At 36.6% G+C, this 24826-nt stretch overlaps 1 protein-coding gene across 2 annotated transcripts in view; it reads right to left on the bottom strand.

Moving 5' to 3' along the window:
• The window catches only part of TBCK (TBC1 domain containing kinase), a 259648-nt gene that overhangs the window by 128204 nt on the left and 106618 nt on the right, over positions 1 to 24826 (bottom strand). For both annotated transcript variants that reach the window (XM_062199774.1, XM_062199773.1), the window contains exons 20-21: positions 18216 to 18301; positions 760 to 796 (exon numbers count right to left, since the gene is read on the bottom strand). In XM_062199774.1, the coding sequence (XP_062055758.1) occupies positions 760 to 796; positions 18216 to 18301 (123 nt within the window). The remainder of the gene's footprint in view (positions 1 to 759; positions 797 to 18215; positions 18302 to 24826) is intronic.

The following is a 24826-nucleotide window of genomic DNA, read 5'->3' as shown; positions in this document are numbered from 1 at the left end:
AAACAAGTAGTTTACTAGATATTTGCAAATGACTTACATTATGGTCAGAAGTATTATTTAATAGTTAATATTACTAAAGTAGTTTTACAAAATGTTTATTTGGCTTTGTAAATTTAAAACTTCATTAGACATCTTAAAATTACATTTCTATTATAGACTCTAACCAACTGTTTTATAAATTCCCACCAAGAAATCTCATTAGTAATTTTCTATTTTTTGCAACTTTCTTTTTTGCATTTAACAATACTGTGGATAGCTAACCTTGACAATGAATATGGATATGCTTCAAATATCATTCTATTTATTATCTGTATCATACTTAGGTAAAGATGCTCAATGTATTAATCTTGATAACTAATTAAGGTACTATAAATTCATGTAATCTGTTTAATTTCTAGGGGAATCAATGTTCAGGGGAAAAAAAACGATTAGTCATTAGAGAATCTCTAAAAATTAAACCTGTTTTGGTTGTAAAAGTTGATTTAAAAAAATTACCTAAATACTATAGTTGACATTTATTTCTTTTCTGAAAGGGGTCATGACAAGTATGAACGTCATGATTAAGATTGGTTTTCATTCCATACAGTTTTGTTTTTGATATTCATGGGTCTGACAACTGAAATTATTTTCTAACTCTATTATGTTAGAATTACATAAAGATACAGCAAATATTCTTATTGCAAACATAAAATATTGGGGAAGAATGGAACTGTCCTTTGGCTAATACAATATAAGAAGAGAAGGGAAAATGATACTTACGAGTAAACATGGTGAGAAACCAAGGAATGGCATAGAGCTAGGGGTGGAAAAAGAAGGGACAGAGGATGGGTCAAAGGAAATAAAAGAGATAATTAATGATTAGCAATAAACTGAATGGTAAATAAGCTCAGTTTCAGTCTACTCCATTGATTAAATAAGAAAGAATATAGGTTATTGCAGTTATTCTTACAAATACTGTACTACACAATATCTGCCTACAGTAGAAATGTAGATCACCCATTTGCCAGGACTTATAGAATATCTTTATCTCATCAAAGCATACACTCAAAATCATCGTTAATCCAAATGTAATATTAGTATGCTGATTTTAAAGGTATTTTTTCATGTTATACAAAAGCATTGCTGAGACATTAAACGTTTATGAGAGTTAATTTTTATGTATCAAAAATCCTTCATATCAAGTAGTGGGAAAACCTGAAAAAAATTAATTTGAGATTTTGTTAAATAATTACATTTTGAATATAATTATAAAATATTATTAAAAATAAGTGAAATAGGGTAGGCATTTGGCCTTTCAGTTAAGATACTCAGATCCCATTTTGGAGTGCCCAGGCTGGCTGCTCAGCTCCAGTTCCCGAACCTAGCTTTCTCCCAGCGCAAACCCTGAGAGGCAGCAAGTGATGGCTCAAGTATTTGTGTCCCTCCATGTGGGAATCCTGGTTTAATCCCAGCTCCGAATTTTTGGCTAGACCACTCTTTTCTATGGCAGGCATTTGGGAAGGGGTGTCTATCAGTAGATGGGGGTATTCTCTGTATCTCAAATGAATTGAAAAAAAAAAAAAAGTGAAACAAAGCTTATTCTAGTATTTGAAAAATAGTAAGTCAGGTTGAAAAATATATATTTAATATAAATTACAACTCTAGGGGCTCACTAGTACCAGCTACCTCTTACTAATTAAATGAAGATCAGGTAAATAAATAGGTAATTTATGAAACTGTATTGTTAATTATTTGCTCTTTATTTTTCCCTTTTAGAAGCTTAATTGATATTTGAAAACTCTCAGCATACTGGTTCGGCTTCACAATACAGTTGGTTTCACATGAAAGACAGCAAAATAGAATAAGTTTGGATACTAGGTAGGTTTTTTTTAAAAAAGGTAGGTAATGAAATATTTGCAAATATAAAAATATTTAGCTGTTAGTATTGCTAAATTAAAGGTATTATTAGCTAATTACTTATTTAAAGTTGGAAACCGAAACCCAACGAAAAGAAATCATACATGCTCTCAGTATTTTACTCAGATCATGAAATTATGTACGCTTGATTTGGCACTGTCCTAAACTTCCATCAGTTAGGTAAATACTGCCCCCTAGTAACAGCAAGCTCAAATAGCAACTTCAGTATTTCTTGAGGGCTTTCCAGAAGATCTGGTAATGTCAAATTCCAAACTATTATTAGGAAGAACAAAGGCAGGGGGCTCATCTTGATTTTGAAAGCAGAAAATTAGGGCTGAGCAACTTGAAAATGTATAAAAATAAATCATTTAAAAGAAAATATTTCTTAGAATGTAAATTCTAGTTGAATATTTTGTGCAATGGTTTTATCAAATAGATTTTTAAATTTACAAACACACATTCTTTCTATCCATATATTTGTATGTGTCTGTGTTTTACTATTACAATAATAGCCAATTTTATTTGAATTTTGGAATTCCTCTCTATGACCATGTTTGTGTAGTAATTGTGAAATTTACACCATTTGGAAATTTCTGTTTCTGAAATAACCTTTATCAAGTGAACTAACCAATAAAATGAGACACTCTAGATCTCTTAGACACTATAAATCTTTCCTATCTACCTTATTAGCAAGGTACATAATTCATGTGTTTTCCAACAATAGGAATTCATAGTTTCCAACTTTTATACATAATATTATATACATTTATATGAATGAAAGCAAAACAGTTATTTATAAATCTTCTATATCACATTGCCAAAGCTATCAGTTGGGAATTCTAAATACAGTGAATTTACTTTATTCATGGATTTATGGTCTTTAAAGTCACTACAAACCCAAAATCAGTGAACGCTGAACCATTAAAACTAAGAGAAACACAGGGATAGACTCCATTTTTCTGCTACGTTCTGGTGAGTCTTGGTATACAAATTTTGTAAGAGCTGAACAACACGCAACCTATTTTGTGTGTTAAAGATGCCTTACTACATATATTCCACTGATTTATTAACATCGGAAACATGACTATCAGCACAGTAACTCATGTCTCGGTAAGACACACCATAGGTTTCCTGTACTTCAGCACTAGGCTTGGGGACATTTTGAGCAGTGAAATCACAATGAAAAATGCATGACACTAAATAGACTGTGAAAAGGGCACATGTTTACAGTATGATAGCTGAAACAAGACACTGTCCTATTTGATCTCGGATTAAGATCAAAATGTTGGTCAATCTGAGGAAACAGTCCATGCAAGTGCCACAAGTATTGATTTTGGGGTCACAAATAAATTATATCAACTTCTCAACATGGAATTCACAAATAATAAGATCACCGGTATGCTGTCAGTATGTCTATGCTAGATTATCCAGTCCAACAATGTTTTCTAATTGACTAAGAAGCGATTAGACAACCTAAAGAGTGGGAGGAAATATTTGTAAGTGATCTACATCATAAATGATTAATAAGTAAAATACATAAGGAACTCAAACAAGTTAGTAGTCAAAAAAATCATAATCCAATTAAAAATGGAAAGTATATCTAAACAGACATTTCTCAAAGGAAGACATTCAAATGACCATCAGGTTTATGAAAAAGTGTTCAACATCATTAATGATTATGGAATTACAAATCAAAACCACAAGGAAATATCACTTCATCCTTGTTAGATTGCATATTATCAAAAAGACAAAAGGTAACAAGTACTGGTGAGGATGAAGAGAACAGCAGACACACGTACACTGTTGGTTGAATATATATCAGGCGAAACGGTATGGAAAACAGTCCAATGCATAAAACAGTAGGGAGATTCCTCAAAAAATTAAAAAAATAGTACTACTATATGATTCAGCTATCCTACTACTGAGTAAATATAGACAAAGTGAGATTAGTCTGTCAAAGAGTCATTAGGACTCCCATGCTTACTGTAGCACTGTTCATAATAGCCAAGAGATGGAAACAACTTAAGTGTTCATCAACAGAGGAACAGATGAAAGAAATGAGGTACATATAAGTAGTGGAATATTATTCAGCCATAAGATGTTGAAATTCTCTCAACATGGTTGAACAGAAGAACAAAATAAACCAGGAATGAAAAGACAAGTACTTAATGATTTCACTCATACATAGAAATCAGTCTCCTGCTAATGGCCTGGCAAAAGCAGAAGATGGTTAAGTGTTTGGGCCCACCCCTGCCACTCAAATGAAAAGCCGGGATGAAATTCCTGGCTCTCAGCTTTATCCTGGCCCAGCCTTGGCCATTGTAGCCATCGGGGAAGTGAACCAGCAGATAGAAGATCTCTCTCTCTCTCTGCCTCTCCCTCTCTCTTTGTAATTCTAACTTTCAAATAAATAAAATCTTTAAAAACATTTCCTCTGACAGATGGTGTTCGTTAATTGATGCAGCAAAATAACATATTCATCAGAGCTTATAAAATAATGCTTTTCTGGCCGGCGCCGTGGCTCAATAGGCTAATCCTCCGCCTAGCGGCGCCGGCACACCGGGTTCTAGTCCCGGTCGGGGCACCGATCCTATCCCGGTTGCCCCTCTTCCAGGCCAGCTCTCTGCTGTGGCCAGGGAGTGCAGTGGAGGATGGCCCAAGCCCTTGGGCCCTGCACCCCATGGGAGACCAGGATAAACACCTGGCTCCTGCCATCGGATCAGCGCGGTGCGCCGGCCGCAGCGCGCTACCGCGGCGGCCATTGGAGGGTGAACCAACGGCAAAAGGAAGACCTTTCTCTCTGTCTCTCTCTCTCTCTCACTGTCCACTCTGCCTGTCAAAAAACAAAAAACAAAAAACAAAAAAAAAAAAAAAATAATGCTTTTCTTTTTTAAATTTTTTAAAATTAAAAAAAATTTTTTTTAAATTTTTAAGTTTTTAAAAATTTTTTGACAGGCAGAGTTAGACAGTGAGACAGAGAGACAGAGAGAGAGAGTTATAGACAGTGAAAGACAGAGAGAAAGGTCTTCCTTCCATTGGTTCACTCCCCTAATGGCCGCCACGGCCAGTGCTGCACCGATCCGAAGCCAGGAGCCAGGTGCTTCTTCCCGGTCTCCCATGCAGGTGCAGGGCCCAAGCACCTGGGCCATCCTCCACTGCCCTCCTGGGCCACAGCAGAGAGCTGGACTGGAAGAGGAGCAACGGGGACTAGTATCCGGTGCACCGCAGGCAGAAGATTAGCCAAGTGAGCCACAGCGCTGGCCAAAATAATGCTTTTCTAAATGTAAATTATATCAATGTAACCAAAGAACTTGTGCAGCAATGATCAGACTCCAATAATAAAAATAATTTTAAAAATACCAATTATGGCTAACCCCTTAATACTATGTTCTTGGGACTTTATTGAACAGTTTACATGCATTAGCTTACTTATTGATCACAGTAATTCTCCAAGGTAAGATTATTATAAGCTACATTAATGCTATGAAGACTGTGAATGAGACTAATTTAATTAATGATATGTACTTAGGAAATTGAAGATTAGGATTTAGAACCCTGGTGCATTTGGCACCAGCCTCTGAGGGCTTACCCTCTATCTTGGCATTATTAATTCATAGTCACTGATGCCTGGGGGTCCTCAAGACCCTTCAGGGTTCCACCAATCAAAACTATAATAATACAGACATTTTGTGCTCCTTTTACTTTGCCGACATTTGCACTAATTGTGCAAATTCACAGATGAATTACACTGCTAGCATGTAAGCACAAATCAAGGCAGTGGCATCACAGAATAATGGTAGTTATACGTTTGTGAGGGAGAAAAACCAATTTTATTAAATATTTCTTTAAAAAGTTGTGAAACAAAATGGAAAATCAGTGTAAAGCTCTTGTGCTACATACTATAGTACAGGGAATGTCTTGAGCAAGAGCACCTGGGCAATCACTTGAGCTGTAAAGCAACCTAGGTGTTTTTTTATTTTTTTTATTTTATTTTTTTATTTTCAAGGAATACTATTTTTACTTGAAACGATGACTTACTGTCAACTTGGCAACTTCCCAATAACCACAACTTCTGGATGAACTTTTTGAAGTACCCTCATATAAAAGACTTAAACAAAAGTTTTTGGGGGTCCTCAATAATTTTTAAGAATAGAAAGGGGTCCTGAGACCAAGAAGTTAGAGCACTGATGCATTATGTTACACTTTCTTTCACTTGTCTCATAGCTAGTACAAGGATACATTAAATTTCAAACATATTGGAGTGGTAAGGGGTTCAGGAAAACCTGTTAGATATTTAACTTGTGTGTATGACTTTTAAAATAAGAAATTATCAACACATTATTAGATTATATCCAGATGGGGTAACATTCTCTGATTTCTAAAGTCTGGGCACTGTACGAAAGGTAAACAAGCTTTATTATAATTATTACAATTTGAGTAATAGTTTGGGTGTCCCCCAAAAGGCCATGTGTTATTGATCCCTGGAGTCTTATGACAATGGACATACGATGGAACATAATCTAATTATGGTGTCTGAAGAGGGCACCAAGGGAAGGGATAGGATTGGATTAGGTTGTGACACAGCCACAATGATCCAAGTCTTGGCAGTGTTGGTAGGAGAGAACACAGAGAGGTAGACAAAGATAGTGCTACATCTCTCTGTTTCTGGCTGGCCTGTGACCTTTCTCTGCACATGCCCACCATCCACTGCTGTTAGCAGACACCAGCATAATGTGGCTGCCCCTCAGTGAATCTGGAAACCTTCCTTCATAAGTAACTCCTCTCAGGTATTTGTTACAATGGGAATCACTGACTAACACAAGATCTTGGTAAGTCATTTGTATTCTAGGACGTTAATGGATCCCAGAGCAATAGAAGCTGATGCTGGAGACAACAGAGCAGTTACTAGAAGTCACATCCTAGATGGACTACAAGTTAGCAAGACTTTTAGTCAAAATATAGTGGCCTTTACAAATTTTTCTTGTAAGCATACCTTGCTAAAGTCTGAAAAGCTTGTAGTTAATAGTCTCTTCTTTAGATTACAATTTCAACATCTTTAATGTAATAACAATATCATGAAGCCCAGAAACAAACAAATATTTCTAGGCAATTCTTTCACATTTTATATTAGTAAAAAAATTGGCTACATTTAAATTTAGAAAATGATAGTGATAAGCTTATTTTAAGGAAAGAGAAAATTAATACTATTGTCAGCATCTTTTCAAATCACAGTTAAACGACAATGATTTTAGTTTTATCTTTAGCTGTGACAGTAATTCAAAAGATACAAATAGTTCTGAGATACAGCCTTTATCATTTCTCTTAATGGCCACTTGACAACCTTTCATAATTTTCAAGCTGAATGCTATTCACAGCATTTCAGGAAAACAGTTCCCTTAAGAATAAAGACACATACTTTATACTACTCTCATTTTAAAGTCCTAGTATATTTTCAGAAGCAGAAACATACACCAATACAAAAAAGATAAAAATCACTCTGGCTCCAATTGCGCCAAATACACATTACTTACCTATTTATATGTAAATCTCATAACTACCATGACATATATAATCTAAGCATCGCATCAGTGCACAGTATTCCTAACTAGTCAAGCTTTAGCATTGCTCCATATTCAGAGTTCTGTGACCCACAGCAAATGGAAAGAAGCCAGAAATCACAATCTCTCTTGCAATGGAAGTCTGCATTTCAATGATGGAAGATTAATGAGGGCTTACTTTGATAGGATTAATTCCCGAGTTGGAGACTGAATTTGGGATCTCATTATCAAAGTACTCACTCTTGCCCTTGATGAATCCTAGCCTGTATTGCTGTTAGAGGCACAGAAAGTTACTTCAACAATTATTTTAAAGATAGAGCAGTACAGAAAATAGTGCAAGGGAAAAAAGGATGCTGTACATAGAAACTGATGAAATGTGGCTATTAATAACCAGAAAATTTTTGCATTTCACACCACAACTACCACTACTCATTGTTTATAATCTTTACATTAAACACAAAATCTGTTGCAAAATTAAATCTTAAAATGGTCTCAACATTTTATATTATCCAGACTTGAGAAACAGCCCAATAAGACAAAAAATTATAAAGATAAAAAAACTTTCTATTAAAATTTTAACTTTCTTTGCTAAATTTCAAATGTACACTCACTGTGACAGGAAAAAGAATTGTAAGGGGTGGCATTTTGGCACAGGGGGTTAAGCCACAGATTGCAATACTGTTATCCCATATAGGAGTATAAATTCCAGTCATGGCTGCTCCACTTCCAGTCCAGCTTTCTGATAATGCACCAGGGAAGCTAGCAGAACATGGTCCACATACTTGGGCAGGCCCTTGCCAACCATGTGGAAGATCAGGATAGAATTGCAGGCTCTTGGCTTTAGCCTGGCCCAGCCCTGGGCATTGTGGCCATTTGAGGACTGTACCAGTGAATGAAAGATTTCTTTCTCTCTGTGTGTCTCTTTCTGTCACTTTGCCTTTCAAATAAATATAATAAGTTAAAAAAAGAAACAAAGAAAGGAAATGACTGTAGACAGGGGAATTCTCTTTCCCCTCATTTCTCTGTTTGCTAAGATTCTCTATACTGACAGAACTGTTTCCTAGAGGGCTTTTGAATATATGTATATATCTATCTATCTATATAGAGAGAGACATATATACATACATATATATACATACATATATATATAGACACTTTTCAGATATATTTGAGGAAGCATTTTACTGCCCCATGATTAGAGGATTACTACTGGAAATCAATGTCTTGGGTCAAGAATGCTCAGCATTTGCTATGTGCTAGACATTTCCATCCCACAAGGAATTATTTCCCATCCCACGTGACCTATGATTGTCTCACACGACTAACCACACTAACTATATAAATCAATGTTACTTTCATAATACTATTGTTGGAGAACTTTTCTCAGGAGTTATATAAAAACACCCCAGTAATTTTTAGGAGTGGGTCTGAATCAAGAAGGAAACTTAAATAGTTTCCATGAAACTATTCCACCAAAATTACTGAATGATGCACTCACACTGTGGAGCAGCACAGTTAAAGAACACCAATGTTCTCTCTATTCAGACCTAATAAGCATTTACATTGTGTTACATTTCCTTTGAAAAATTTTTAACTCAAAATAACATGTTATCAATATAATACATGCTCTCTTGGTATCAGTCCTCAATTCTAATTCTTTTTAAATTTATATTTTATACTTTTTATAATATGATAGCCTTAGAAGAAAAGGATAGTTTCTCTTATATCTCTTTCTCTCTCTCCAGAGCAACATGGAGGCATTTAAAAGTTTGAAATTCTTAAGCTTACAGTTCCTCTTCTGTAGTGTAATCCATTGCATATGCAGGTACTCTCTGGGCCATTAATACTGTCTTCATGGGATTTGGGAGTAATGGGAACCAACACAAATATGCTGATGATCATGCTGCTTACTGGACTGTGAAAGATAAAGCCCTTAGTCTGTGACCCAGGAGTCATGTTTTCTTCCAATGTCCAGGAAACAGTAAACTACCTTAATAGCCTGTAACTAGAGTAAAATCAAATCCCAGATCAGAAAGAATCCCTGCTTTAATGCCTAAACACAGCATATTTACTTTCTCCTAAAATTAATACGAAAACAACAGAACATTTTTTAACCCACTTCCCATTTACTCTTTTTTTCCAGTAAGATTTATTTATTTATTTGAAAGTTAGAGTGGCAAAGAGAGACAGGGAGAGGCAGAGATCTTATATCTACTGGTCTTTGAACTAAATAGCCACAACAGCTAAGTCTGGGCCAGGCCAAAGCCAGGAATTCCATCTGGGTCTCACATATTGATGACAAAGGCTCATATACTTGGACCATAATTTTCTGCTTTCCCAGGCATTTTAGTTAGGGGGCTGGCTCTGAAGCAGAGTAGCCATGACTCCAATATAGCATTGGAACTCCAATAAAGGATGCCAGTGGCATGGCAAGGCATAGCTTAACCTACTGTGCTACAATGCTGGCTTCTCTAAGCTACTCTTATTTTTCATATGATGTGGTCTAAAATTTTACTTCTAACTTCTATCAGCCTTTCTCAAATTGGCTTTATATAAAAGTATAAATAATTAATATTTGCTTACTTAGATCTACAAACTTGTAGGATTGGGTGCTTGATTATATTTAAAATGGATGGAACAGTGCTTAGTACGTGGTAAGCACTTAGTATATATTCACATTACTGTGTGCTAACAATGTTTTCTGCTCATCCCTGCTTCTTACTTAATGTTCATTAAGAATCTAATATTGTAATGAAAGCTAAGACAGATGATTTTCTCTTCTATGCCTCTTTTATTTTTATTTATTTATTTGAGAGTCAGAGTTACAGATGGAGGAAAAGACGGAGAGATCTTTTATCTGCTAGGTTACTCCTCAGATGGCAAAACGGCTAGGGTTGGACGCGAGGCCAGGAGTGAGAAGCTTCATTCAGGTCTCCCAAATGGGTAGCAGGGGCCCAAACAACTGGCCCATCTTCTGCTGCTTTTCCCAGGACATCAGCAAGGAGCCGGATCAGAAGTGAAGCAGCTGGGACACAATCCAGTGCCCATATGGGATGCTGATGTCCCAGGTGGCTGATTAACCCACTGTGCCACAACGCTGGCCCCTGTGCTTCCTTACTTTATGCCATTTGTGTTCAGGAATATGACTAAGAATCTTTATAAGACTGTGTAATTCCATACACATTTATCCACATAAATGTTTTTAATCTAGAACACTGAACCAATCAATGTAGCTTTCTGTTCAGTTGTGAGTACATCTTAACTATGTATTTTCAAGGAAATTTTAAAAAAGTAATTACACGTTTTATTAGTCTGTATCTTAGTTATTAATGTTTTTATGCCTCAAAAATCCTCACAGCAAAAGATCACAGGAAGCTCAATTTCTCTTTGACATAGAATTAAACTCTGATGCTCTGTTAAAGCAATGTGTTAAAGTAATCTATTATGTTCTCTTGATGTCTGTTAAATTCTAATTGTTCAAAAACAGCTGAATTTTTATTAAGAGCTATGGGTTATTTAAATATGTGCTTTTATCAAAAATTTGAATAATCACCTTGTAACAATGATCAAATTTGGTCTATGGTATGTCATGATTTTAAGAAATCTTATTTCAACCAGATATTTTGGATTTTGAGCCTTCTTGGCATTCTTGACAGGCATTCAAAAAATCAAAGTTTCAAACAATCTGGTCTCTAAAATTTCCAGTAAATCCTGGACTTTGGTTTTTCCAGTTTGGGCCCAACTGAAAAAATCGAAGGACCTATGTCTCTCATCTTATAGAGACACCAACTAATCAGGCTATTTGGATTATATTAGAAGGACTGTCAAGATGTGATGTGGTACCAGACTTTAAGTTTCTATAATGGAAAATGCTATTAATACAAATGTTTGAGAATTAAAAAGTCTAATGATCTTGTGTTACTAGACATGATAGTTATCTTAATGAGAAAGCCCCAGAGGCCTAAAGGGTTAAATACTTGTAAAATCCTACAGGTGCTTTCAAAAACGTTGTGAAGTAAGCAAGTGCCTCTTATTGGTTGATGAGTTTATAATTTTAAACATGGCGACTTAAAGTCTTTTGTCATCCACAGTTATATATGATGTGCTGCTCATAAAACTAAAGCGTTGTTGGTTCTGTGTTTAGCTGTCCTCCTATAGGTTCCTATGGACTTTTTCCAGCCACTTTTATTGTATTCAGTACTTTGGGATGGCTCTGTAAACAGATGAAGCCAATAATGTATTAACAGTACCAACTGAGAGAAAGTATGGTTAACTGAGGTTACTAAAAAGAAAAAGCAATTCAAATCAATTGGCAATCTACAAAAAGAGTTAAAGATTTTAAAAGCTATTATTAAAATTGCTATATTGGTCTATTATGCTATGTTATATGTGTGTACATATTATATGTCCACATGGGGAAATTTTATTAAGAGTTTTATTTTAAATGGCTTATAGATAAGATTGTCCATAAATTTAAGATGCTAAAATCAATCAAAGATACATTTTAATTTGTGGGACCTGAATCTGTGGATCATATGTTTTAGACTTGTTGATAGAAAGAAACTAAAAACATTTTAGATGGTTGTGCTTAATTTTACTGGCTAAACAAACTACACCATGTTAGATATTTAAGAGGTGTTTTCAAATACATGATTCTTAAAATTTATAGAAGGCATTGGACCTTCTGGTAAATGTTTTCTTAAGTTGTTATCTAATGGTTGAAACTGTTTGCTAAGTATTCATGTGATATTGCTATTGTCAGCAAGCGATCTAGGACTTGCTCCCTCATTTCTCTATTCTAAGCCCAACTTGTTCTTTCATTTCTCTATTCTCTTCAAGGTAGGAAACGAATTCTATTATAAAGGAATCTTTAGGATGCACAATTTAATCTTTAGACCTTATAAAAGAGATGGCTAACATTTTTCTGCAATAGCATAGCCAAAATAAGAACTTAAATAATAATCTCATAGCTAGATTCACTTCGCCATCAGCGAAGTATACAGTAAGTAGAAAAAACCTCCCTTTCAGACCAAAGGGAAAGAAAGTTTTTAAGTGAGAATATAATTTTCCTCATGGGCATTGTCTACCTTAGAAAAACTACTACAGAACATGCCTGTGACTATAGACTTGTAGTTCAGGCCACCGAAGATTAGAGATGGGACTTGGGCACTCCCTTGACTTGCATCGTCTGGTCTGCTTTAACACAAACCAGGAGGAAAAGAAAGCTAGGCATCAGAAGCAATGGGTGGCAGGCCTATTAATGGCTGATCTGTACAGTGATCTGCCCTCAAGGAGACCCAACAGGCCAGTCCACTGCAGTGGCTTTCAATGTGGTAAGCCTGGGCTTCAGCAGAAGTCAGCTTGTGAAGAGCCCTGGCAGCTCTGCCAAGAGTTGGATCACTGGAAATGGGCCTGCCCTGGAGTCGAAGGATGCCCAGGTCAGAGCCACAGATCTTATTGGCTCCAAGCTGAAAAGCCCTTCACTCAACCCAACTTCCAAAGTGACCACTGCAGCTGAGGGTATGGTCAAGTAGCGTCAGCAACATTGCAGGCAGAACTGTAAATTTCTTGTTAGAGATGCCCCCTGCCTTTACCTGGCCAGCTCTCCTCCCAGGCCAGCCAAGTAATGAAAGTCAACAGAGTGCCCTCCCCTAGGAGGTTCACACCTCCCTTAGGATATACCCCATGTGAAGAGATAGATAGGTCTGGGCCTCTGAATTTACAAGGCCCAAAACCCACCAGATTATTATCAAGCCCCTTCTATCAGGTTCTATTTGCCTCTCAATCAGAAAAATTACTTGTAGCTTAGACAGCACCTTTCTTAGCTCCTCTAACAATGACTCTGTCCTTTGTTCTAGGCCCTGTCTAGTGCACTTGGGCCTCATTCCTTTGCAATCATAACCTCTACTCTACCACCAATGGCTCTACTCCCAACCTGTGTGTACTGATGGTCCTCTTCCCCACTTAATGCTGGATAATTGTTCAAACCTGGTAAATGCCACTCTTAGGATCATTGGTTACTATCCTCACCCTGTCTTTTATGACCTTGTCTAAATATGATCAGAGTCGGGGAACTTGGAAGGCTTCCATAGCCTTGGCAACTCATGACGACAGCCTAGGATGGTTACTGGCGCCATAAACTAGAGTGTCAATTTGTTGGGTCAACAACAGGAGCCACTGTGCACTTGCTCCTCATGTGGGATCTCTGTCCTTAATGTGCTGTACATTGTGATTTAATGCTATAACTAGTACTCAAACAGTATGTTTCACTTTGTGTTTCTATATGGGTGCAAACTGTTGAAATCTTTATACTAAATTGATCTTCTGTATATAAAGAGAATTGAAAATGAATCTTGATGGAAATGGAAGGGGAGAGGGAGCGGGAGAGGGGAGGGTTGCGGGTGGGAGGGAAGTTATGGGAGGGGGAAGCCATTGTAATCCATAAGCTGTACACTGGAAATTTATATTCATTAAATAAAAGTTAAAAAAAAAATCTAACATTATTACCAATTTCACAATCAATTCCTTAGTAAATTTCTCAGGTTTAGCCATATAATTTAATCTAGTATTGTATTACACTGTACTGACATGTTGGGACACATAAAATTGAATACTTAATATAATAACATGTATACTAGGTAATTTTTAACAAGGTTTTTTTTTTAATAATCATAGGGTTTTTGTTGTTATTGTCTATTTGTTTTGGATCCAGTACATGTTCTTTTTAGAGACCTCACTGAATGAAACATGTACTTAAAAGAAAGGTGTTTCTCCATAGGCCTAGAAGTGAATGGCTCAGGATCCCTAGCCATCAGGGAAATGCAGATCAAAACCATAATGAGGTTTCACCTCACCCCGGTTAGAATGGCTCACATACAGAAATCAACCAACAACAGATGCTGGCGAGGATGCGGGGGAAAAAGGGACACTAATCCACTGTTGGTGGGAATGCAAACTGGTAAAGCCACTATGGAAGACAGTTTGGAGAGTCCTCAGAAACCTGAATCTAGCACTACCACAGGACCCAGCCATTCCACTCCTTGGAATATACCCAAATGGAATTAAAGGGGAGAAAAAAAGAGCCATTTGCACCTCGATATTTGTTGCAGCTCAATTCACAATAGCTAAGACATGGAATCAACCTAAATGTCCATAAACGGATGACTGGAAAAAGAAACTATGGGATATGTACTCTATGGAACACTATACAGCAGTAAAAAACAATGAAATGCTGGCATTTACAACAAAATGGAGGAAGCTGGAAAACATCATGCTGAGTGAAATAAGCCAGTCCAAAAGGGACAAATATCATATGTTCTCCCTGATCGATGGCAACTAAACGAGCATCTAAAATGATACCCATTGAAGTGAAATGGACACTATGAGAGACAATGACACGATCAGCCCTTGTCTAGACTGTTGAGGAACAACTTACTATTTTATTCCTTTTAGTATTTTTGTTGTTGTTGTTGTTGCTCTGTTTGTTCTACATAAGACCACTGGTTGAACTCTGTAATCAATGCACAATCATTCTTAGGTGTTTAAAATTAACAGAAAAGTGATCTCTGTTAAACATAGGAGTGGGAATAAGAGAGGGAGGAGATATATAGGTTGGCACATGCTCACTCGACTTACCTCCAATGGAGGAACTAGATATGTGCCAGGGGATTTCAAATCAATCTTACCAAGGAGGCAGGTACCAATGCCAGCGCACTTGGTGAAGTGATAAGTATAAATACACAACCGATCAAAAAGATAGGGTATGTGTCGAAGGGATTTGACAAATAAGACCAGTGTAAGCAAATAATAAAGGATAGAATTAAAAGGGAGAGAATGATCATGCGGGAGAAGCAGGACACACAGCAGACTCAGAATGGCAAATGCCCAAAACAGCACTCCTGCCTCAGAATCAACCCTTTGGACATTTGGATCTGGCTAAAAGGTCCATGAGAGTCTCACAGGCATGGAAAGCCATGACACGGTGGCAAAAAACAATCTAAATGAAAGACCCTGGTGAACAAGACCCCAGCAGAAGGAACAGGCCATCAAGGAGAGAGGCAACTTTCTCTGAAGGGAGGAAGGAACCTCCACTGTGACACGGCCTTGACTAAACAAGTTCAGAGTCGGTGAACTCAAGGGGCTTTCATAGCCTAGACAGCTCATAGCAAGAGTCTCGGGTGATTGCTGACGTCATAAATAAGAGTGCCAATTGTTAAATCAACAACGGGAGTCACTGGGTACATGCTCCCCACGTAGGATCTCTGTCCTTAATGTGTTTTACTATGAAACTTAAAAACACTACTAGTCAAACAATACCCTATATCTTGTGCGGTTGTGTGAATGCAGCCTGTTGAAATCCTTGCTTAGTATATACTAAGTTGATCTTCAGTATATGAAGGTAATTAAAAATGAAACTCGATAAAGGGCGGGATGGGAGAGGGAGGGGGAGGGCCACGGGAGGGAGGGAGGTTGGGGGGGGGGGAAGCCACAATAATACAAAAGTTGCCCTTTGTAAATTCACATTTATGAAATAAAAAATAAAAAAAAAAGAGCCTAGGGTGATTACTGACACCATAAACAAGAGTGTCAATTTGTTAAGTCAACAACAGGAGTCACTACTCCTCATGTAGGATCTCTGTCCTTAATGTGTTGTACAATATGAATTAATGCTATAACTAGTACTCAAACAGTACTTTATACTTTGTGTTTCTGTGTGGGTGCAAACTGTTGAAATCTTTACTTAATATATATACTAAATTGATCTTCTATATATAAAGATAATTGAAAATGAAAAAAAAATGGGTATTAGGCAGTAAACCAGTAGATGGGAAATCTTTACCTCCATGTATGTCTTTTGCACAAATACACACACTCTCTCTTCTCTGTCCCTTTTAAACAAATAAATAATTTTAAAAATCTGTTTTATATATAATTCGTTTCAGTTGTACACACATATACATGTCAGCATTTGTAATTTTGTTTGTCCTGGGTGTCAATATAACATGCAATTTTTCCTTTTGCACTGCAAGAAAAGTTTTAAATACACTGCTCTATAGTGTTTCATTGAACTGAACATTGTTATAAAGTATGGTTTTAAAAACTTCATATCATAAAAATAGTAACATGTTTAATGATAAAAATGGGAAAACTGTACTTAAGTACTGCCCCCCACCCCCACCCTACCCTGCACACTAATCCACTCACAATGCCTTCAACCCAAGATAATCATGATTAATATTCTGGAGTACATCCTTTCAACTTTTTCCATAATTACATACATACACACTTCATTTTATGAAAATGAAGTAAGATCAGGACTGGCATTGTGACATGGTAGGTAAAGCTGCCACCTGCAATGCTGGCATTCCATGCGGGTGCCACTTAGTGTACTGGCAGCTCCACTTCTGATCCAGCATCCTGCTAATATGCCTGGGAAGGCAGTGGAGGATGGCCCAAGTACTTGGACCCCTGAACCCATGTGGGAGACCTGATGGAGGCAACCTCTTTTGGTCTGACCCAGTTCTGGCCATTGTGGCCATTTGTGAAGTGAACCATTGAATCAAAGATCTCTCTTTCTCTATGTCTCTCCCTTTCTCTGTAATCTGTCTTTTAAATAAATAAATCTTATAAAATAATACTGTTTCATAAATTCCTTTTCCTACTTTTTCCTACTATTGAATGGGTAATACATTTATTGGGTTAAATAATTAAAAAATAACAAGTAAAAAGTTTCCATTACTTTTTCTATTATTTTTTAAAGATTTATCTATTTATTTGAAAGTCAGAGTTACATAGAGAGAGGAGAGGCAGAGAGAGAGGTCTTCCATCTGATGATTCACTCCCCAGTGGCCGCAATACCCGGAGAAGCACTGATCGGAAGCCAGGAGCCAAGAGCCTCCTCTGGGTCTCCCACAAGGGTGTAGGGGCCCAAGGACTTGGGCCATCTCTTGCTGCTTTCCCAGGCCATAACAGGGAGCTGGATCAGAAGTGGAGCAGCTAGGACTTGAACTGGCGTCCAAATGAGATGCCGGCTCCATGGGTGGCAGCTTCACCTGCTATGCCACAGTGCTGGTCCCTCATTAACATTTCTATCAATTCCAATTCCCTCCCTATATATGAAACCTGTTATTATTTTTTTCACTTTGTTATTTTTAATTGATAAAATATAATCACATGTATTTATGGGATACAATCTAATGCTTCACAAATCACAAATGAGTAACAGAGTAACAGACTAAGCCTTGTCCTTGCTAATCGTTGAGAAGAAACTCTTTTATCTTGAAAAGACTAAGCCATTTCCCTGCTAATCTTTGAGAGGAAACTCTGACTTTTATCCTGATACGGACATCAGAGAAACTAATGAAATAAGCCTAAATTTGGCAAGCTTCCAAAGTAATGTGTTAAGCAAAATGAAGCAACTTTGACTTATGTGTAAATTTCTTATTTCTTCAAAATCAGGCCCATCAAAGAATCCAAATGAAAACCCTTGACAGCACAGGTTAATATAAAACTCTTACTTCTGTTTTTTTTTTTTTTTATATGACTTGGCAGTATCAACCATGCTAAGAAAATAAAAATATTTTCCCATTGTTTTTGAGGCTATGGAAGGTAACCATACAAACTATAGGAGAAGGTTGTAATTACTAGCAATAACTTATTCAGATAGAGATATCTTCTGAAAAAGTTTTTAAAAATACACTCTTTTGTGAGGCCAATTTCTGGTTTACTTTTTAATTTCATGTTCTATTAAGGTATACTTACATCAGGAATGAAGCCAATCTCATTGAGATGATTACTTAGCTCTGGATCATGGAATGCAATCATCTGAGAAAACACAGTCAAATACTCTGAAATGACAATAGGGTTTAAGGTAATCATCATTTTTACAAAGCCATTAAATTCAAATAAATTATAATTTAATTTACATTCTGAATGAGATTTAATTTTTGTATAAAAAGATATTTTAATGAATAATTTTCTACTTTGTTACTAATCACTGAGAATTATTAAATATATTTTTAAAAACAGCTATGCCATAATTCATTTTCTGCCTTTAGGGCTACCAACTTATTTCTTGAGTCACAAATTATACACATGGTGAACACCGTTCTCCTATTAAATACGAAAAATGTTTTCTCTAGTACAATATAAATCTGTTCTAAATTTATTGAATGTTCAGAAAGTGTAACAGGCCCTTAAATAAAGAACAACATTTATATGGATTCACAAATAGAAAAATTATGTCTCAATTTTATTTGTTTATATATATTTGTTTTATATATATGGGCTATAGGCATCTGTTCTAGTTCTAATTTATTTCCATCTAGGTATCTTCATCTGGAATATTTAGAAGAATTAGTATCATGTTAATCAGAAAGGACGCATGCAATAGGCAATTAAAATGTCTTGATTTTAATCCTGTTTTCTTTCATAGAATTCACCTGAAATATGAGGATTATGTTCTCATTTTTTCCCCATTATTTCATCAAGCTACTATTTTTGCCTAATTACTAATTATGTACTAATCTAAACAAAATCGTATTAAGAATCTACTCAAGGCCAAGTAACTATATTTTACTCATTAAAAAACACAAAATTAATGGGGTGGGCATTTGATATAGTGATTAATACACTGGTTGGGGCACCCAATATTGGAATGTCTAGATTCAAGTACTGGCTCCCTCCCTAATTCCAGTTTCCTGCTAATGTGCCTGAGAGCAGCAGGTAATGTCTCAAGAAGTTGGGTTCCTGCCACCCATTTAGAAGACCTGCACTGAATTCTTGGCTCCTGGCTTCAGCCTTGCCCTACTCCAGCACTTGTGGGCATTGAGAGAATGAACCAGTGAATAAAAGTTCTCTCTGCTGTGTCTCTGCCTCTAAAATAAATGAATAAAAATTTAAAAACAACAACAGCTAGAGCTGGGTCGATCCAAAGCCAGGAGCCAAGAGCTTCTTCCAGGTCCCCCTTGTGGATGCAGGGGCCCAAGGACTTTGGCCATCTTCTACTGCTTTCCTAGGTCAAAGCACAAAGCTGGATTGGAAGTGGAGCAGCCAAGACTGGAACCAGCATCCATATGGGATGCCAGCACCCATAAGGGATGCCAGCACCGCAGGTGGTGGCTTTACTCGCTATGCCACAGCCCCAGCCCCAGCCCCAGCCCCAGGAAGAATTTATAACAGCTTCACAAGTAATAAACTGAAATGAATACCCAGGACATACCTGAAGGCCCGGGGAACTTTTGGGTTTTTTTCTTTAACTCTTTTTTCTCTTTTCAATTCATGATAGTATGTTTATAGTCTCTAAATACCCAGAAGCCACATATATGTAACATCAACAAGATGCATTCAACTATATGTTAATATATAGTTGTTAACTATTAAAAAACATACTTAATTTTAAACTAGTAATTTATTCCTCAGGCCATTCTCCATAGTTATGTTCCAGTTTATTAAATATCATTCTTATTGGAACATAAGAATATTACTATGTGTAATTAAATAGCTAATTAAGGATCTAATTAAGGAACCTAATCATGAAAATATTTTCCTGTGTCCTGCCACACATTCATGGCTAGATTTATATATCTGTTACAATTACACATACAGATACATACATACAAATATGTACATATATATTATAGATTACATATTACTTTACATATGGAAATATAATTTATAAAGCTGTAAGTTTTAGTTGCTCTGTACAGGTTTTCTTGGTACACTTGGAAAGATCTATTTACTTACAGGCGGAATATAATAGAATGGATGGAATCAGCACTATGCCATATTACAAGTTATTTCAAAAAACCAATTAAAAAGTCTCTTAGAGGGGCTGGCACTATGGCTTATCAGGTAATGCTGCCACCCGCAGTACTGGCATCCCATATGGAAAATGGGTCACGTCCCAGCTGCTCCATTTCCAATCCAGCTCCCTTCTATGGCCTGGGAAAGCAGTAGAAGATGACCCAAGTCCCTGGGACCCTGCGCCCAGAGCCAGAAGAAGCTCCTGGCCTGGCTTTAGATCAGCACAGCTCTGGCCATTGCGGCCATTTGGGGAGTGAACCAGCAGATGAAAGACCCTCCCACCCCCTCTGTCTCTCTCTCTGTCTCTCTCTGCCTCTGATCCTGACTCTGACTCTCTGTAACTCTGCCCTTCAAATAAATAAATAAATCTTTATTAAAAAAAGTCTCTTAGAGTAAATAAAACAGGTCAAACTGTGTATGTTCTTCATCTTTAAATCAAGTCAAAAGAGTTTAAGGATAACTACAGAAAACCAGACCACTGGTCAGAATCAAACAAAGGATCTCATTGATATTATTGATTTTTTAAGGAGACATTAAGAAGTTGTCAAAATATTGTAATTGTGATTTATACTATACAATGGAAATATGAATATAGTCTTAAAATAATCACAAAAGCAGTGTTCTATTACCTATAGGTAAAAGCTACTTTAAAAAAATGATTGATTTGATTTAAAGGCATTGTGAAACTTAGAGAGAGACAGAAAAGATCTTCATCTGCTAGTTCATTCCCTAAATGTCTACCACAGCCAGGTCTGGGCCAATGCATAGCCAGGAGCCTGGAATGCCATCCAGGTCTTCCATGTGAGTAGCAAAGTATTTAGGACATCCGGTGCTGCTTTCTCACGAGCATTAACAGGGAGCTGGATATGAAGCAGGACTTAAACGGTATTCTGAAATATCCTATACCTGGTGTCATAAATGATGGCTTAACTCACTGCATCACAATGCTGGCCTCAATTTTCTGTATTTTAATAAAGCCTTTACTTTAAAATGAAAATAAATTCATCTTTTAATCTATTAAAATTCTTCTTTCCCTGAAAACAGTTTTGCTTCCTATCTACTTTAAAATGATAATCACCAATCAACTCAGCATAAGACTGTCATATGACACAATCATATTTTTGTAGGTGTTTATAAATAAGCCTTCTGTTTTACAAAAAAATTCATAGGATATATGCAGAGATCTAATTTCAGAGAACCCTTCTTATGGATGTCCTTATGTTTTCCTTTCTGATCAGGTTTACTGCTTTCATTCTTTTAGGTGGGGTAAGGAGGACAAGAAGGATGAAGGGTGATTAATTTAAAGCAATGATTTCCTCTCCTCAAAAATCAGAAATGGCATTCTTATTTCTTTAACTATTTGTTATTTGCCATCTGGCTGTTAGTTTATTACATAAATGCTAAAGTTAGGTTAAGATAAATAGACAGACAGCCACAAATCTCTTATCAACTAATCTGTCCAAACTAAACCACTGCACTCAAAAACAGCCAGGTATCTGAATGCAAATGAACTCAAATTGTTTCCTAGAACAAAGTTTTCCAAAAATTTGGCTTTACTTACTAAAGGTACAAGAACAAGCACTGCCTTTAAACTAAATGGGATTGGGGGCACAAAAGAATAGAAAGGAAAAAAGAAGAGTTATTTGTAGTACTACATTTGTGAGCCACTTTCCTTTTTGCTCTGGTTAAAAAACAAAACATAGCAAACAAACAAAAAAAACCTGTAAGCAATCTCATTTAATAGTTCTCATATTTCCTTTAAGGGTGGAACACTTTCTTTTTCAGGAAAACTCTCCTGACTCACATGACACCATGACACAGACATGCTTGAACAGAGCAATATAGAATGCTTAGTTTATGATTCCTTTCATTAGAACCATCACTGGTGAAGATGCACACTGAACTGAATATATGCAATGTACTACTTTTCTGACTATGTAACCCTGTATCATGAAATTGCATATTCTCTTTCTCTGTGTTATATATAGTGAGTTAGGGGATTTATTTTTATACCTCATATTTGACACCTGCACTTTAGGCTTTGTATGTCTGTCTGCCTTCTTCCTTTGTTTTCAAGAATTACTCAAAGTCCATATGTAGTGTGACTGTATATTCTAATGTGTCCAGGAAAGTGCCACTTGGCACTTGCAGACATGGCATCTAGTGCAGTTAGTGTCCTTTATATTTCTCAAAAATACACTGATTTAGTTAACCTAGGTATGTGTGTGGTGCCACATTAAATGCTACAAGTATCACCATGCAGAAGATATCATACTTTCCCTCAACAGATTTAGAGATAAACAATAAAGAGAAAATTTTCACTCCACTTTATTTCTCAGAATTATATTGTATTTTTTTCTATCTTTCCTTTCTGACTTACACGAACTACATCTTCCAAGTGCGAATAAGCCTTGGTTTTATAAAACAATATAAGAATGTGTTTAGTGATGTGCCAAAATCTCAGTGGCTAAACTTGGGCTGCCTCTTTCTCTACTGGCTTGAGGCTGACTTTTCCCTCAATATATGTCTGTCCTAAGATTTGTCTGCCCTGTAGGCTGTTTACCTGTTTTCTAGTATCACTGGATTCCAACTAATACATCCCTCTCAAATTTCTTCATCCTTACAACTCAATTTTAAAACCTTAGGTGATCTATAAACTTAATCCTAGCCGGCGCCACGGCTCACTAGGCTAATCCTCCGCCTTGCGGCACCGGCACACCGGGTTCTAGTCCCGGTCAGGGCACCGATCCTGTCCCGGTTGGCCCTCATCCAGGCCAGCTCTCTGCTGTGGCCAGGGAGTGCAGTGGAGGATGGCCCAAGTCCTTGGGCCCTGCACCCCATGGGAGATCAGGAGAAGCACCTGGCTCCTGCCATCGGATCAGCGCGGTGCACCGGCCGCAGCGCGCCTACCGCGGCGGCCATTGGAGGGTGAACCAACGGCAAAAAGGAAGACCTTTCTCTCTGTCTCTCTCTCACTGCCCACTCTGCCTGTCAAAAAAAAAAAAAAAAAAATAATAATAATAAAAAAACCTTAATCCTGAGTTGCTTAATCAGTTTAATAAGGCTATGTATTGGCACTTGATTAACTCAATAGCAATGTTGCTGGTGATAATTAGATTGTGCCAAAAAATGATAATGAATGTTCCTTTAGGCAGCAGTAATTATATTTATTATATCTTTAAAATGTATATTGGCACTTGGTAAACTCAATAGCAATGTTGCTAGTAATGATCAGATTGTGCCAAAATGTAAAGAATATTCACTGAAGCAGGAAGTAATCAAATTTATTATCTTTTAAAAATGCCTAAAGGTAAAAGTTAATGGCACTAAGGTTAAAAAGAAATGAACTTAGTATCTTGATTAAACAGATAATTTTCTACTGATCTGCAAGAAAGCATTTTAAATGCTTATAAGTACATAAATAACATTTTAGGAAAAGCTTTAAAATGAATTGCTTTATTAGTATATAGTTAAAAAGTTTATTTTTCAAAAAACCAAATTACTCTTGAATATAGAAACTTCCAATTTCTAGAGCGATGAATCAAACATTAAGTGAATATGGAAATCCACAATTAGTTCTGAAATATCAATTTCATTTGACTTAAGATTTTCTCACAACTTTTGGAGAAGAAAATATGCATGTGATATTTATGTCAACCAAAAAACACAATGTTACCTTGAAGTTTAAAGCTTAAAACATAATAAAACAAAGAGGAAGAAGGTAACAACAAAGAAGGAAAGCAGTAAAATGAGCTGAATATTTCTAATTCCAAGCTTCAAAATAAAGATTTTGAAGAAATAGAAACCATTGATCTTCCACAAAACAATAACCATTGTACTGTTTCAGTTCTTTAGCTTTCCATCCCTCTAGTTTCACCTCTTGTACCAGATTTCACTATTGGCTACTTAGTTCACTTTTTTTCTTTTTAACCACAGTCCTCTTCCTAGTTCTCTATCCTAAGAATGCCTTTCTCCCTTATACCAAGAAAATTCCTTTTCAAACTTCAAATTTCAAGTATCTCTTTTATGAAATCTTTCCAGACATGCTGTCTTTTCTCTTTGCCACCAAACCAATCCAAACCAACCCCTCCACTTCTTGTTCTGTGCTATTACATTAGTATATATACTAGTATCAGTAGCTTATAATTAGTTACTTTCACATGCATCTCCTATATCCTGCTCGGAAATCCCTTGGAAAATGAATATTTTTTTATCTTAAGAACCTCAATTCATGAAAGCAGTACTTGGTACAGTGGTAATGAGATTACTTATTGAATGACTGAATTGAAACTTTTAAAATTATTTATGTATTTAGTTATTTGAAAGGCAGAGTGACAGAGGAAGAGGAAGAGAGTAGAGATAGATGGAAAGAGGGAGGAGATATAAGGGGAGGGGGAGAGAGAGACACAGAGAGAGAGGGGAAATATGAGTTTTCTATCCACTAGTTTACTTCTGAGATGGCCACAATAGCTGGAGCTGGACCAGGCAAAAGCAGGAGCCAAGAACTCCATCCAGGTCTCCCACATGGGTGGCAGGGGCCCTGATACTTAGGCCATCATTTGCTGCTT

The sequence above is a fragment of the Lepus europaeus genome, chromosome 8 (genome assembly GCF_033115175.1).
Source record: "Lepus europaeus isolate LE1 chromosome 8, mLepTim1.pri, whole genome shotgun sequence".
Lineage (NCBI taxonomy): Eukaryota > Metazoa > Chordata > Mammalia > Lagomorpha > Leporidae > Lepus > Lepus europaeus.
The sequence above is the reverse complement of the archived record's forward strand: the minus strand, read 5'-3'. Positions and strand labels throughout refer to the sequence as shown.